This window comes from Bactrocera oleae, chromosome 6 (genome assembly GCF_042242935.1).
Source record: "Bactrocera oleae isolate idBacOlea1 chromosome 6, idBacOlea1, whole genome shotgun sequence".
NCBI lineage: Eukaryota > Metazoa > Arthropoda > Insecta > Diptera > Tephritidae > Bactrocera > Bactrocera oleae.
This window is the reverse complement of record NC_091540.1, coordinates 7,906,925-7,923,841: the sequence shown is the minus strand read 5'-3', so window position 1 is coordinate 7,923,841 and position 16,917 is coordinate 7,906,925. Positions and strand designations below refer to the sequence as shown.

The 16,917-nt window shown below is 38.7% G+C and overlaps 2 protein-coding genes across 3 annotated transcripts; both read right to left on the bottom strand.

The window, feature by feature from the left end:
• Positions 1 to 184: 184 nt before the first annotated feature.
• Positions 185 to 3,470, bottom strand: LOC106616898 (ATP-binding cassette sub-family F member 3). Its single transcript, XM_014233821.3, has 10 exons — positions 3,063 to 3,470; positions 2,894 to 3,002; positions 2,666 to 2,828; positions 2,385 to 2,605; positions 1,672 to 2,319; positions 1,437 to 1,610; positions 1,096 to 1,276; positions 728 to 1,037; positions 577 to 668; positions 185 to 511 (listed from the first exon to the last, which is right to left on the bottom strand). Exons 1-10 carry the CDS (start codon positions 3,133 to 3,135, stop codon positions 356 to 358), a joined length of 2,127 nt encoding a protein of 708 aa, XP_014089296.1. The 5' UTR covers positions 3,136 to 3,470; the 3' UTR covers positions 185 to 355.
• Positions 3,471 to 4,676: 1,206 nt separating this feature from the next.
• On the bottom strand, positions 4,677 to 16,545 carry ash1 (histone-lysine N-methyltransferase ash1). Of its 2 annotated transcripts, none has more exons than XM_070111927.1 (8): positions 15,930 to 16,545; positions 14,348 to 14,463; positions 13,514 to 14,278; positions 7,624 to 13,455; positions 7,384 to 7,545; positions 5,736 to 7,301; positions 5,390 to 5,647; positions 4,677 to 5,314 (listed from the first exon to the last, which is right to left on the bottom strand). In XM_070111927.1, the coding sequence occupies exons 2-8, from the start codon at positions 14,441 to 14,443 to the stop codon at positions 5,066 to 5,068; spliced, it is 8,928 nt and encodes a 2,975-aa protein (XP_069968028.1). In that variant the 5' UTR covers positions 14,444 to 14,463; positions 15,930 to 16,545; the 3' UTR covers positions 4,677 to 5,065. The 2 variants fall into 2 exon arrangements, with proteins under 2 accessions (XP_069968028.1, XP_014089278.3); XM_014233803.3 differs by having other exon boundaries at positions 7,366 to 7,545; positions 15,930 to 16,544.
• Positions 16,546 to 16,917: the final 372 nt, after the last annotated feature.

The following is a 16,917-nucleotide window of genomic DNA, read 5'->3' as shown; positions in this document are numbered from 1 at the left end:
TGAGCTTGTTGTTGTTGTAGCGGCTTATCAAATGAGCAAATAATTCCATGTACATATATAAACAAACATTAAAGTTCTTTTCCCCAAAAGCGATACCCTAATAAATTCCTTGAATAATATTTCACCTCTCTCATTCCTTGTGGTATATTTTTGTGCGTTTGAAACTAGATGAAAACAAAGATCATACACGTTTAGCATTAACGCATAATTATATTATATTTTTTTCCATATTTTTGTATTTTAATCATTTATATGCAATTGTAAAATCAATATCAAAGTAGTTTACTTTTACAGTGCACGCGCATAAATTACAATTAGAACGAATACAAAATAGAGATTTGCGCTACAATTTAATTTAACTATTTGCTGCTTCAATTTCTTTGTAAACTTCACGTTTGTATTCATCCAGGCCGCCCTCCATGCCGCGTACTGTACGATTGCCGCACACCCACAATTCTTTGCACACCACCTTAATGAGACGTTCGTCGTGAGATACTAATATTACACCGCCCTGTAGAAGTATAAAAAATTGCTTATAAGCAAAATGCATATTTATATTAACGGCAATCTAATTACCTTAAATGCATTAATCGCACGACCTAAGGCATCAATGGTCTCAATATCCAAGTGATTTGTAGGTTCATCAAGCACTAAAAAGTTAGGATCGGCTGAAATTTATATACACATTAGTAACAAAACATTCAAATAGCATTATATTATTTTATACCCATGCACATTTTTGCTAAAGCAACACGAGATTTCTGTCCTCCCGACAAACTAGCAATGCTTTGCAACGCTAATTGCCCTGATATGCCAAAACTGCCTAATTGCCGACGATATTCCTCATCTGGCCGTCCTGGGAAAAGTTCTGCCAATACACCCACACAAGTAGTATTCATATTTAGGTGATCAACATGATGTTGCGCAAAGTAGCCGATTCGCAGACCACGATGCGAGATAATATTGCCATGTATTGTAGTCAATTGACCAACAATAATTTTAAGAAGTGTGGTTTTACCGGCGCCATTTTCTCCTACCTAATAAAATTGAAAAATTATTTAATTTATGAAAGTAATGTTACAAACTAAAACTTACAATACATATTCTCGAATCTGAAGTTGCTGATAGATTCACATTTTTAAAAACGGGTAATGGATCTGTGTCTTTGTATCTAAATTCGATTTCTGATAAAGCTAGGACCGGGGGATTCAATGGTTCAACATCGGGGAATTTCAGTTTAACCTCAACTTCCTTTTCGACAGGCTTCAATTCGGGTCTAAAACAGGATACAAGAATTTATAAATATAATTTGCTAAAAATTTCATTACTTTTATTATCATTGTTTTTTTTTTTTATTTATATAATTCTTTATTATATCTATGTATATTGCCGATTGGCGTTTAAATAAATAAATAAATAAATAAATAATAACTTACAGCTTTTCCAACATTTTGATTTTTGACTGTACCGAAGATGCACGATTTGCATTGTAACGGAATCGGTCGATAAACTCTTGCACATGCGCGCGGTGTGCCATTTGTGCTTCGTATTCGCGTCGTTGCGCCTTCAATTTCTCGGTCTTTGTCTTCTCGAACTGCTCATAATTACCTCTGTAAGAAAAATACACCACATATGCAATAAAAATTAGCCAGTCATTTTATATTAACTCACTTGTAAGCCTCAAGCGCCTGGGAATGTAGATGTATGATATCGGTTGGAACAGTTTCCAAAAAGTTACGATCGTGAGAAACAACTAACAATGTTGTCGGCCAAGATTGCAGATAATTTTCAAGCCATATAATGGCTTTTATATCCAACATGTTGGTCGGTTCATCGAGCAGTAGTAGATCAGGTTTAGAAAAAAGTGCACGGGCTAAGGCCAAACGCATGCGCCAACCACCGGAAAATGATTTAGTTGGTCTTTGTTGCATATCAGCATCGAAACCAAGACCACGCAATATAACAGAAGCTCGTGCCACCGCCTTATCAGCTTCAATATTCTGCAACTGTGCATATACTTCATTCAACTCTGTACTTAACTTCGTGTCCTGTACGCCACTATTTAAAGTGGCAAGTATTTCCTTTTCGCGTGTTAACAAACGATTACGTTCAAGGTCACATTCCAAGACACTATCAACGGCTTTTGTATCGTTACCAACTACTTCTTGTTCCACATGCAATACGCTGATGTGCGAGGGTATCGCCAGTTGACGGTCTGAAATCATACGTAAAAGTGTGGTTTTACCCAGACCATTACGGCCGACAAGACCGTATCGACGACCCAAGGACAGCAATAAATTGGCATTTTGCAGCAAAACTCTACAGTAAAAAATGTATGTATTTTATAGATATGATACGCGGAATCAAATTGATTGTGCAATTACTTATCACCAAATGCCAAATCGAAATTCTCTATTTTTATATCCATTGACCGATTTGTGCCTTTTAGCTCCATTTTTGTATTTTTCTTACTCAGCACTTGTGAGGCTGTGGCAGTTTGCAGTTTGACTGGTGCAGCAACAGTTGATTTCACAACATCCTGCCGCTTTTCCTGCTTTTGCTGTAGCTTTGCTTCGGCTTTCTCTAGCTTTTTGCTGTTCACTTTCTAGATTTATATGGGGAGCATAGGTAAACAAAATATAAAAATATTTTTTCAAGTACTCACCGATCCACCATCCTTCGTTGTTAGCCATATGCTTTGCATATTCTTATCAACATTTTCCATCTCTTTGGCCATAGCAGCAATATTTACGGGAGCATTTAATACTTTACGTACCTCATTTTTTGTATTCTTTTTAATTATGTTAAAAAACTCATCACAAAGGTCTCTGTTAGAGCAGAGGAATTCCATATTTACACTCATGTTTTTAAAATTTAGTTAGGTTCCAATTACCTTATGTTCTCCTCAGATTTTTCCATATCAATGCTTTGCAATATATCACCAACAGCTTCGAATATGTCATCGCATGACTCAAAATCTTCCAAACTACCACATAACACACCTACAAATCAACGTCAGGTTTACCAAATGTACTCACATTACTTTATTGGGATTTGCTTACCCTCCACGTAATCCTTTAGCTCATTGTCAATGGCTGGAAATTCACGCTCCAAAATATCGGTGAATTGGCTCATATTTATGCCTTTGCGCTCTTTTTCAACTATTTTTTTTTTTTTTTTTTTGTATATGTTATGCTTTCACTAGCAACAAATAAACGCACACGATGAATAGGTATGTGTACTATTGAACTGGATTACCCGACAGCAAATTTAACCGAATTTTTGTTCTACACAATTTTAGTAGCACTTTAAATGACAACGTTACTCACTATTTATATAAGTTAACATTACCACAGTGCTAAATAAAATTGGAGCGATATTTTGCACAATTTAGCAACAATTTGTGCATAAATCGCTACACGCAAAACGCAGGAAATCGGGAAAGACCAGATAACCAGATAATCAGACAATTCCACCAGCTGTATCAGTGACAATTGTGAGACGTCAGCCATATGTGGTGTTGCCATTCTATTGAAATTTTGCTCTTACGACATATACCATGATATAGGCAGAGAATGCAGATATTTTACATTCTCTGATATAGCTGTTAATGGTGTATCAAGCGAAAACTGAATTAAGAAAAAGAAATAAAAATAAATTTTTGAACATGTTTTCTTAAAATATATTTAATCAGTTTTATATTCAAACTTTTAAATCCTGTACAGGAGAACGCCAAGAAGAAACCCCGGAGACTCTATAAAATATATATCAGACCATTATAGCATATAGCTGCCATACAAACTGTCCGACCGCCTGTATCGGACTACTATAGCATATAGCTGTCTAACAAACAACAACAGCAACCGATATAAATCCAGCCTTTGTATGGAAAACCATTCTATTTAACATGATAACTTCATGAAATTTGACATGGATTATTGTCCAAGGCAACGGTATAATCTATGAAGTGATTGTTCAGATCGGAACACTATAGTAGTTTACGGCCAAGCAACCGAAGCTCAAGTTTTTTCTTGTTTTTTTTATATGTACCTTCGCTTACTGAATTATGGAGAGAATGCCGTAATATTCGCAGTCCATTAGAGTTAACTAAAAATTTGTCTGGAACCAATTCTACCTTTGCCATCGTTACAAAAACTCGAAATACCAAACACACTTTCAGATTTTTCAATGAAAAAATATATATTTTTGTTAAATTTGGAAAAATAATCCATTTTTGTTTTTACAATAGTTTAACAACAAATACTTATGGAAGGAAAACAAGTTAATATGTGAAACTTCCATAGTCTAAAAATAGACAAGCAGTTAGTAAGTTTACAAAAAAGGCAATTATTATGCTATTTTTAATAAAAATTATACAAGTGCTGCTAACAACTAAATAAGCAATAAAACAATTCATATAACTCAAGGGAAATGTATATAAAAATACAACAGCTACAGTAATTGAGGTTCGAGAAATTCATTAAAAAAATACAACTAATATAAGTTAGTCAAAAATAAATATGCGAATTCCAAAATAACATTGTTTGCGGAGGAAATACAAATTGTCTAAAATCGAATGGTCGATAAATTTTCCATTAATAAATAAACAACTTAAATTGCTACAATTTTAATAATAATAGCCTAAGCATGCGCTAAAAATATTTTTAATAGTGATATTTAATAAAAAGAAAATAACAAATAATTCAATATATACTTTTCATATAAAATGGATATGATAAAGTGAATTTCATTTCAATGTCCCAATACCATACATATTGATACATAGGCAAGTTTGTATATCCAATATGCGTAAATTTACAAATAATTAATTGATATATGTATATATAGTACATATACATATATGTATATATAGTATATACATATAAATTATCAGATATTATATATTGATCGCTTTTGTGTATGTGTGTGTTAGTTTACATTTTTACAATATAGTCCCCCATCCTGTAGTTGGGTACTATTTTCAAACTTAATTAACCTAATTCTAAGATGAAATATATAATTCATAGACTTCCTGCCATTTTGAACTCATTTTATGTTTTATGTGTTAAGTTGACTCATTGGTCGTTAAAGATGACGTGCTTGTTATTGTATTGTTGGTTGTAGTGTGTGTGATTGTGTTAGATACAACTATAGCAACTGCAGTCGCTTGTGATTTTCGCTGCCTTGCACCGCGTCCAGATAGTAGATATGATAAATCGATGCGCTGTTCACTCACAGCCATTTGAGTATTCTTCCATTTGAGTTTCATTGTTTCGAGGACAGATTCCAAGCGGTTGCGTTTTTGTTTTATGGTCTAAATAAATTAAGCGTTAAAGTTCAAAAAGGCTTTACGAGTTAAACAAAAAAAATGGGTATTGCTTAAAGTTACCTGTACGTTTAGTGGTGTTGGAGAAATTATATGTACTATTGCTGGACTGCTATTATTTTGACGTTTACGAGCGTTGTTCTGTGGTGTTTTATACGGAGTTTGTCTGCCGACTGAAATATTAGAGGGTACATCCAAGGCACACGCAGATGTGGAGACGGGAGTCACTGATCTGTTGCACAGGGTTCTAACATTCGATACAGGCTCATTCTCAGTCTTTTGTCGTTTCGATTTCAATAAAGCTGGATCAACGTCATGTGGCTACAACATTTTAAACATTTTTGATACAAAGTTTGATAAAACCTATAGTTCACTAAATACAAAATTATAAGTAAAATAGTTGACTTACCGCATAGCTTTTAGAAATTTTTAGCTTTTCCGGAAACTTTCTAAATGCATATGTCTTTGTACAAGTCGGATAATTGACTTTAGCTTTCGAGAAGAAGCGCGCCGTTTTGTCTACACGCAGTTCACAAATGTAACAATGCGTCTCATCGGTACACTCTACTGGTCGACCCTTGCAGAAAGTTGTGCGATCAAGCACCCAACAACGTCCGATCACCAATTCGATCGGTACAATTTCATAGAGTGGCACGCGTACCACTTCATTCGGATAGAAACGACGCGATGGTTCGTGGAATGTCTCATGCGGTCGTAAAAAGTGATGACCGAATATGAAACGTTTACCCTCCTCATTTTTCCACAAGCGTTCGACACGAAAAATATCGCACTCATTGTAGTCAATAGTGCCGATCGTTTCGTATGTATGCTTTTGTTTCGGTACCACATTACCGGCTGCATCCTTGATGGGTATATCGCGTAATACATAAACAGCATCGCCTTGACGCACATGTAAATCGCCACGCATCAAAGTCAAATAATAACGGTGACCTTCTTCCGTATAATCGTCCAGCGGTATTTCACGGTCAACAATGCGCGGCTCGCAACGTTCGCAAAGATAGTTGTCCGCATTCACGTCCGCTTTTGTACATTCGGTGTGCTGCCAAACCATACAACGTGCACATTGTATCATTAGACCCTCATCTTTGTATAAACCGCAAATGCAACGTATTATGTCTTCATTACATGTAGGTGTAATAACGCTGGTGGTGATGTCGTTAGCTACATGATTTGGCGTTATAGAGATAATGGACTCAAACATTTTGTCCTTAGCATCCGCCAATATTTTTGTTTGATCACAGAAACCCTTCAACATGGATTCATCGCCACCCACAATCTCCAATAAACGTTCGTAAGATTCTGCCTTCTTGCGCTCATATGCTTTGATGAGTTCCTGCAATGCATTCTCATTTCGACTACCCTTTACAATATGGCGCTGTGCTGCTGAAAATACTTGCTGCATATCTGCATTAAATTCAGATGGCTGTTTGTAGTAGCCTTGCTCAATGTTGCTCTGTACAGTCTTCAAGTCCGGTACCTGTGTTTTTGGTGGCGCTTTCAGTGCTTTCTTTTTCTTATTAGCACCTGTAGCATTACTATTGCTAGCAATAACATCGGTCTCATCGCCTTCATTGCCGCCGCCAATTTGATTCGAAGCGCTTGCGCTTAGCGTTAGCGCAAAAACTGCAATATTCTGCTTTTGATCAGTGGGATCTTTAAGCGTTTCAAGTGACGTGCAAATATCACGTAGTATAACTGCGATTTTGGCCATTTTTTCCACCTCTGGATCCTGCACAGCGTGTGTCAGGCCACGCGTCTTAATGCTACGTGGCGAACGTAAAGCCGATATTTGTGCTGCCAATGATGCTGGCGTCGATGGTCGTCGAATTGTGATTGCCGCTGAGCTACTAGCATTTATAGGTGAACCGACGGGCATATGAGAATTCGGTGACATGCCATTTACTTTCATTTCACTTGTCATTTTTGCTGTGCGACGTGCTTTGCAACGACGTATCTGAAGATGAACAGATATAGTATTGAAAATAAGTCAAAAGTGGCAAAATTTCATTAGGCCATACCTTTTCGAAATTGCGTACCAAAAATATACCGTGTTGTTTGACCATTTTTTTCTCTTTTTCGGAAAGCTGCTGCACAAGTGCGACTACCACATCTTTCGAAGGTACACGATCGGTGTTCTTGCGCGCCTTGCGTTTACGTTGGCGTCCATTACGAGCATCTTTCACTGTCGGATCGGTGTGCTGTCGTAAAAAATAATTATAATAGTTTTTTTTTCAATTCAATTCTTTTATTTTAATTTTATATGACTAAATGCTTACCTTCGCTTCAATTGGTAGCGGTTTAATACGTTGTGATTTGCCGCCGATTACGCCACGACATTGTGGTGTATTACAACGACATGGCTGTCCTTCCGATGGATTAAAGAGCGAAAAGTTATAATCATATGAAAGTTCTTCACCCGGCTCTATGTTTCGTTTAGCGAAGAGCGCCATGCGTGACAATCCATTAACGGACCATTTTTGCATCTCACAATTCGGCTGACACGAGTGATTCACAAAACGTCCATCACTGCCCATTCGATGACCATCGATGACCAAACCACCATCCAAATGCAAGCAATAGTGATGCGTATCATTTAGATAGATGGTACCCATGCGATCTTTGAATTCACGCTCTGTCACCACCTCACCCACATATTCCAGTATGTAAGTGCCCTTGACAATCGGCATTTTAGTGCGCACACCCCAACCTTTGTCGGTGGTCATGAAACGTTCCACACCAGGCGCTACCTCATGCCGCTGAATCTTCTGATTTCGGCATTTTTCGCGTGACGGACAACTTGAAGGTGAACACTCGGTGTATACCATACGATTCAAGCAATTATCGCCGCAACCTTGATCCGGCTTGCAATTGCAGGTGGGATGATCGATACCAGCCGTATTAGGACGCACAGCATCAGCATATATATTTGTGCGTATTTTACGATAATTCCACGAAGGCACGGTGATTCTTGTGGGCAACTTGGAGTTGGTATATGCCCACCAGATGTCGTAGGGTAGCTGAAAATCAATTTGTGTACGACGAAAGTATTGTTCACAATAGGGTGGCGGTAAAAGCGTAGGTGTTACAGGTGTAATTGGTAGGCCATTGTTGTTAACAATATCAGTAGTTGAATTATTGCTGACTTCACTAATTGCTAATGTTGTGGACGCTGATTGTAGCTCCTTTCTATCCGTCGATTTTTTTGCGCCTAAAGGTATATTTAGTTGTTTGAAATAATCGGAAAACAATCCAGCAGGCAAATAGTTTTTCTTTAGACGTGCAACTTTACGTACTGAAGTCGCGCTGGCGCTACTCGTACTCGTTACATTTGTGGACGTAGAACATTTCTCATCACTGGTATCACTTGTAGCTGCCTCCGAGTCAATGAAGGGCGTTTCACTGCGCGGCAAAATATCCTGTTCCGGATAGTCCAGATTTGAGTCTTTAGCAGCGGCTTCAGCAGCAATTTCCTCTGGTGTAGATTGTGGCATATCTTTGATGATGCTGCTATCACAAATCGAGTCCATGCTCTGACGAAGTACTAGTGTTGGTTGTGCTGTACTCGGACGTTTAAGGCGTATTTTACAACTAAAATTTGTGTTTGGATCGATACCAGCGGGCAATTTAACTTTAGCCTCCAATGATTTAGCGGTAATAATTTTATGTACAGTTGATTTACTAAAGCTTGCCGGACGATCTGTCGTCTTTAAAGTGTTTACAGTTTTCCTAGTTGACTTTGTGAGTGCTAACGGCGATTGTTTGCTACTTGTTGTTATATCCACTTTGGTCTTCTTGCGTTGGTTGTCTGGTGTAAATAGCGCAGGTTGTGCAACAGTTGTTGGTAAAATTGCAGCTGCTGACAGTTTGGGTTTACGACCACGTGCTCTCGGCATAGCATTGTTAGTTGCGACTAAGGGCTGCACTTTCTCAACTGGCAGCGCTTTGGCAGCCTGCACCACAACATTTCTTTCTACGACCTTCGTTCTTTTGTTAGATTTAGGAGTAGCGGTAATCGCTGAGTTGTTTACAATAGGCTCTGTTGATTGCTGTGCAGCAGTTTGTATCACTCTAGATTTGCGAGATGTCACCTCAGTGTGTGCAGCTACTATATGTTGTACTTCAGGCGTTGCGCTTTGCGCTGTACCAGCTGTTGCGCCTATGGCATGATCGCTTGTAACCTTTGAAAGGTCTGCGGTAATTTTTGGCTTACGTCCAGCACGTCCCTTACGCGGCACAAATGAGTTTTCCTTATGCTCTTCGGTTACTTCTGCTGTTGTCTCTGTACTGACGTTAGGTGTAGGCGCCGCAGACGAGGTCGAAGGTGTGGGTGTGCCTCGTAATCGTTCCAATGCCACGACAGAAAGGCGTGGTGTGCGATTGGCGCGTTCGAGAAAACTATCACTGGCCTCGCCTGAGACCGGTACGCGATCACATTGCTTTTCTGGCGTTGAGTTAACTGCTTTTTGTGGTTTAGTTGTAGTATTCAGCCTATCGGCAGTACTTACTGCGTTTGTTGCCGCTTGTGTCGGCAACGTCTGCTTAGTAAGCACTACTTTTGGATGCCTTTTTAGCGGTAATGTACGTGTCACTTCATCTTCCACGATGTCCAGTAGCAGTTGTTCATTTATTTTCCGTTTTTTACGACGTCGCACATTTGGAAAGCCGGTACGATTGAATTTTTTTCGTTTACGCTTCAATAACAAATTAGCAGCACCAGTTTTATTCAGCAAAGTTTCAACGACACGCGTAGCAGTGCTTTCAGTTTTTGCTGCTGTAGTAGAGACAGCAATTGTAGGCGGGGTCAACTCTTGCGTCATTAGCGGAGAATTCACTTCGGCTTTAGTAACTATCGATGGAAGACTCGACACGCCACTTGATCCTTCATTTAATTTCACTATTGGTGGTATTTGTATCTCTAGCGCCACCGATGGTTCGAATACACCAGGCGGTGGCGTTTCTACTGACTGATGTTGATTAAGGTTCATGCTAGCTGCTGTTTGCTTTTGCTTATTTAGCACCGCACCAGGCGCTTCTTTCTCATCAGCATTGCCTTGACTGTTATTGCTGGTGGCCACAATTTTTGATACAAGCACTTCCAAGCGAGAGCGTTTGCGATGCACCACCTCGCTTTGTTTTGTGCTACCCGCCAATGAAATCGGGCTGATATCGAGTACCTTGTGACTTAGTGTATTGTCAATAGTAATGCGTAAGGGTGAGCTATTGCTGTGGTGGCTACTGCTCTTCGATGCAATACCAATGCTCTCGCGTCCTTCTTCTTGTTGTAGAAATTGTCGTTTCTTTGGTGTAAGGCCGGCTTTCGATGATTTGGTGCTACCACTATGTGTGCTACCAGTGACCGAAAGTGTTGCCGAGCTACCACAAATCGTACCGAATTGTTGCTGACTATGCTGCGATTTTCCAGCGGACGCCAACTTCGTCGAAGCAACTGCGGCAGCCCAAGCTTCAACGGCTGTGCTACCGAACAGCTTAGCTGCTACAGCGGCTGCCGCTTCTGTGGACTTCTCGCCTGGTGTTAACAAATAATGGCGTTTCTTCAGAGGCAATTTGTGATCGTCGGGACTAGAGCTATTATTGGCTTTCTTATGACGACGTTTTGCACCACCACCACCACTTCCGCCACCCAGTACAGTCGCACTACCGAAACCGCCAACATTACTTCCAACGCCAGCGCTGCCCGATAATGCAGCATACTCTTGGTTTTCGCTCATTTTACGTTTTTTCAATGAACGCTTGTCGCGCTGTTCACGCCTTCCACTGCTAGCTGCTGTTGTAGTAGAATTGCCTGTTTGCAATTTACCACTAGTTTCTACAAGCACCTTATCTTTGTTGTTGTTACTGTTGCTACCGCTTGCCTTCTCATTGCCAAGACCACCGCTTTGTATGCGACAACGCGTACTGAATGTGTTAACCAATATATCGATTTCGGTTAGCAGCTTGGAATCGATAACAGCACCACTTTTGTTGGCGGTAGGATATCGCAGAAAGCTTTTACGTCTACGCCGTCTACGTACCTTAGAAGTGCTAGAATAGTAGGAGCTACAATAACTAGCGACAGATGATCGTCGTGACTTTATTTTACGCGAAGAGTGCGCGTTTGGTAATAACAATTCATGCGCACCGCCACTGGCAATTCCTGTAGAATGCTTTCGTTGCAATAAAAGCTTACGACTGAATCCGTAGCCATCTTGCGAACCACTGCCATCGACATTTTCATGCAAACTGCCAGCGAATATATTTCCACCGCTTGCCAACGCACTACTGCTACTGCCACGTCCGAAATACTCGCCCGTCGCTATGAATCTATTAATTTCGCCATATTTCTTTGAAGCGCTCGTTGTTGGCAGACTCTCCAAATTCGGTTTGCATACATATTCGTTGCTCTCCTCGCTACTCTGACCAAGCGACAGCCCAGCAAGTTGGAGTAAATCCTTTTCCACGTCGTTTAAGTTCGTCGCCAGATTTCCAACCGATTTTGAATGTGCGCGCAATAGTGCTGAACGCCGCTTTCGTCGATATTTTGACGATTTTAAGGAAGTAGCATCCTTACCCTCCTTGCAATCGCTGCGGTAACCACAACTTTTGGCTCTGCTACGGCGGCTGGCACAACTTTTCACACTGTAACGACTTTTGCCACTAGCATCGCTTTTGTAGCCAGAATGATCGCGCGCTGCACGCGCATGAAACGAACCGTAATCGGAGACGTAGCCACTTTTAGCGGCGAGTATTTTACTACAAATCGTGGTATTACCACCACCGCCATCACTTTTGTAGCCGCTGACGCTGGGACGACGAAATTTCTTATTCACATCTATTTTACGCCACACAGGATCCAGCTGTAGCTCTTCTTTGGATACATTTTTTGCTGTTGTTGGTGTCAAAGCATTACCAACAGTGCTACTACTGGTTAATGTAGTAGTCGTTTTCAACATATTCTTACTACTCGGTGTATTTGCCAAATTTACGCTTGCCGCGCTCAATGATTGACGCCGTTTATTGCGTGGCGGTGGATAGAGCACGCGCTCTGTAGCGGCATACATGCGCTTATCCAAATATGCAATATCGATTTTGGGTTTTGGCGAGTTAGCACTACAGCTACCACTACCATCTTGCGTTTGGCTTTTGCATGGTGAAACGGATGGTTGTCGCGTCTTATCGACAGCTTCCAAAATACGTTGGCGACGCTTCTGGCTTAGCGTTGTGGCAACTAAACGCGTAGTGCTACTATTACTACTGCTCATGGCACTTGTCAGCTTTGGCGATGGCGATGTACTGCTTTGTGTAGTTGTTGTACTGGTCGTAGATATGACACCGGAGTCAGCTGATTCATTAATATTCGACGCAATTGCACTGGCGGCGGCAACTTTCGCGTTGGAAGTAGACACGATAACCGACGTTGCAGCACCTAATGATCTTGTATCTTGCGTCTCAATAGTTGTAGCTGGAATTTTTTTCGGCCTACCACGTTTCTTTTTCCCGCTAGAAGTAAGGTTTTCACTTTGTGAATTCGCAGAATATATATTGGCTACCGATTCTGATGTGGATTTTGTTCTGATAAGTGGCTTGTTAATCTCAAGAGTTTTCTGCTCAACCGTTACAGCGGTACTGTTACTACCCAACATTTGAGTCTTCTCCATAAAGTCCTGTAATAGCGTCGATTGGTATTGTGGTAGTCGTTTAGTGCGCGTTTTACGATATCCTTCCGCACCTGTCGGTGTATCATCGCCGTCACTTTCTACACGCTTAATAGCTGCGTTTACAACATCATCCAATTTTAGTTCGTTATCACTGTTATCACTGCCGTGACTAAAAGTGGCTGATCCAGCAGCCAAGGCGGAGTTATTACTACACGCTAAAGGCTTAATTTGTGGTTCGTTATTGGGATTTGTATTGATAGCAGTAAGTAGAAGACGTGGCGCACGTTTTTGCAATTGGTGTTGTTGTTTTTGTTTGTAAATGGGCACATCATTGTCGGAATCGGAAGAATATGTGATTGCTTTGTGTTGATGGTTTGGTTGCACTGACTTAATAACTGTAGCCGCTGCTGATATGGCGGGTTTCTTTAAGTTTGCCAACACTTTAGTTTGTGCCTACAAGGAGAAAATGCATAATCAAGAAAATGTTAGATTATAACATTATTTATTTTACCTTTTTTCGTTTAACCCGTACCCGCCTTGTTACAGACTTATCTGTACTAGCTGCAATAGTTGTTGTGGTAGCCTCTGAGCAGCCTGACTCTGCAGTAGCATCACTTAGGCAAGGCGCTTGTGGAAGCAAGTGCGCTAATGGAAGTCCAATGCTCGGCGCCGTCGATGTCGGTTGCACAGTGCAGGTAAGTGCTTTCTTATTAGCTTCAGTGGCGGTAGCGTTTTCAATTACACCCAAAATATCACCAGAATCACCACCATATTTACCAGCTTTTCGTTGCGCTGTATCAACCGACATCTTATTGGCACCGCCTTCAAACGTTTGATGCTGCTTAGAATCTAAATTTACCTTTAATGTCTGCAACTTTTGTTGCTGCAGTTTTATATTGCTTAGTTTAACGGTAAGTGGCTTTGTTATAGTGTTGTTGTTATAATGTACCCTTTCGCTATTTGTAATTTTTTGCGTTTTTGTTCTATCACAAGTGCCGCCACTGGAATCGATATTGCTTATAGCTACTGGCGAATGGGTAGGTTTTTTGGTATCAGAAAGTGAGTTAATTATATTAGTGGGACGTATAGCTGAAATTTTCATACGTAAACCATCTACGTCGGAACGTTGTACGCTAAATTGTGTTACTGTAGCAGACGATTTCGTAGATGCTGAGTTAGATTTTCGTTTAGAACATGTTGTGTTTGATAAAGAATTTTGTGTGTTGGTAGTTTCAGAAGAAGAACTACTCGACTGGTCAGTACTCGATTCGGATTCCTGTAAAAAAAAAAACAACAACAAAGTATTTCAAAGTATATATTTACAAAATTTTGTGCTGCAACTTACGTCATTTTCACTAACAGATTCGGTTTGCTTCTGTTCGTTCTGTGATTGCGTGGCCAAAACATTCTCTGCTCCTAAGTCATTTATCGATTTGTTCATATTTTAGTAAAGCAAAAGCTCTAGGTATAAAGAAATTAAAAAATAAATAAAATAATGTTTGTTCAGAGATTTTAGCGCTGTTTTTCATACAGACTTTATTTTGATCGTTTGTATGGCAGCTACATATGTACATACATATATGCTATATTAGTCCAATCTGACAATTTTTTTGGGATATTTTAGCTTTGCCTTGGAAATAATTAATGCCAAATTTTCTGAAGATATCTTGTCAATTAAAAAAGTTTTCCATACAAGAACTTGATTTTGGTCGTTTAGTTGGAATGTTAGCTATATGCTATAGTAGTCCCATTTCCGACAAATATGCAGTTTCCTTGCGAGAAAATGACGTGTGCAAAATTTCAGATCGATATCTCAAAACAGCACTATTTTGCGTATTTACAGACAGACAGGCATGGCTAAATCGAATTAGCTCATCATGCTGATCATATATATATATGTATATACTGTATAAAGTGTGCGACATTTCCTTCTGGATGTTACAAACTTAGTGACAAAAATAATATACACTGTTCGGGGTATAAAAACTCAAGCAATCACTGGCAAACTAACCTAATGTTTCATTATGTAAAGACAATCACTGCTTTAATTATATACATAAAATAATATTGAAATATGAAATTAAAGTCATTTTAATCTAAAAGTTTTTTATATTCAACAACAGTTTTAACTATTAGGTGTTTGTGGTCAACGTGACAAAAGCCACATATGTATTTACATTTTTACCACCAATGGTTTTGTACAGATAGTCTTTATTTCTTCACTCCCGCTGCTCAACATATTGTACTAATGCACGTAGATATGTATGAGCAGTCAAATAGTGCAGAGAAAAAAAAAATATTCAGTTAGGTAGCCTGCCTACTACCTCTAAAAAGTGTACTTCAGCAAACTTGTATAATTTGGCAAGCATTAACGCACCATTTACAGGTTTTTTCAATGTGTTTGGGGAAGAAATTACTGAGCCGTAACGCAGGATAAACTTTAAATGCAGCTGTATTAAATATGCATGCAAAGTGCATATAGTTGGTATGGTTTCAAGAAAAGGGGTGCAAAAACCGCGCTTCCTGCAAAAATATCTTTTTGATGAAAATATTTATTTAGCATAATTATATTAGGAAATGTTTAGTTCTCTATAATTGATCGATGGTTTCTGTATCAACATAATATAGCCCATTACACAAAGTAGGTCAAACCACCATAGCCTCAACCAAGCCAAAGCCCAACCAGCTAGTAAGCTAGTCAGACAAACTAGCCAATAAAGTCAAACACTGTTACCACTGTATATACCATATATGTATGTGTTTCTGTTAAAGCATACAAAATCACACAGAACAACAAAGCAAATTTTCGGGTAACTAGCCCCCAAAATTGCATACATTTTAAAGTACATTTAATAATTGAATATTACAGTATTACACAAAATTGTGTATTGTGATTATTTTTGTTTTAGTTAACATATTTCACTTACACGTTCTGCAATTATACGTTTTTTTTCAACGTCCACTGCAGTTTTCTATCCGTTTCAGCCTATACACTTACTCTAAATGCTTATTTATTTTATTCATTACTTATTCACATTACACGCTTACACAAATTTTAGTTATTCTAATTAAAAATCATAAGAAAAAATTAGCTACATCAAAATACAAAGATTCACTTTTCACTTTTTCCATCTATTTGCTGGCACTTTTCTCTCTTTGTTGCTTTTGCGTATTCTTCTACTCTTGGTTTGCTTTGTTCCACGCTTGCATTCGTATACTGCTTTGGTGTATTTCTTTTGTTTCGACTCCGTTATTCATACAAATTTATTCGTCTGCATTTGCATTCTTAAAATGGCGCCGTTTTTCTTTGCTCAATGACTTCTGACCGCGTCGACGACTTTCAACATTTCACTTTCTTCCAAATCAATATTTTCACTATTTCTTAACATATTTTATAGAAATTTCATGTTCACATAAAGCAATATACAATTGTTGAATGATTGCGAACAGTTTAAGGAATTTCAATTGTAATTTTATTGGTGAAATTCAAAATGTATGAAATTAAAATCACAATACACATATCAAAATAATAAAGGAAAGAAAAACACTGACAACGGTCCAAATGGGAAATGTAAAAATTAAATGACAAATGCTAGTGAAGATAACGAAAGAGAGATAAGAAAAACGTATGATAGGATTTGATTCGTGTTGAGGAATTTTAGAACCGATTGGAGATAAGTGCGTTTTGTAGGTAATAGCAAATTTAAACTGTATCTAATCTGCATGCTATTATATATTTTATTATTTACAAAACCTTAAGCTTTTTAAATTATGGAACATTATAATACTATTTAGATCGATTAAACATAAAATACTGTTATTTTGTATAACCATTTAATGTTCCGTTTTTTTCGTTAAAAATGTGAACTAACCTTTATATTCTGAATTATCTTACGCCATTGAACATACTCTACT

Excerpts from the sequence above, each read along its gene's own strand:
- LOC106616898 (XM_014233821.3), bottom strand. The coding sequence starts at position 3,135 with ATGAGCCAATTCACCGATATTTTGGAGCGTGAATTTCCAGCCATTGAC. Across the intron at positions 2,606-2,665 it reads CAACGAAGGATGGTGGATCG|AAAGTGAACAGCAAAAAGCT; the intron begins GTGAGTACTTGA and ends ATATAAATCTAG. Across the intron at positions 1,277-1,436 it reads ATCAAAATGTTGGAAAAGCT|ACCCGAATTGAAGCCTGTCG; the intron begins GTAAGTTATTAT and ends ATCCTGTTTTAG.
- ash1 (XM_014233803.3), bottom strand. The coding sequence starts at position 14,443 with ATGAACAAATCGATAAATGACTTAGGAGCAGAGAATGTTTTGGCCACG. Across the intron at positions 14,279-14,347 it reads AATCTGTTAGTGAAAATGAC|GAATCCGAATCGAGTACTGA; the intron begins GTAAGTTGCAGC and ends TTTTTTTTACAG. Across the intron at positions 7,546-7,623 it reads CGCTACCAATTGAAGCGAAG|CACACCGATCCGACAGTGAA; the intron begins GTAAGCATTTAG and ends TTTTTACGACAG.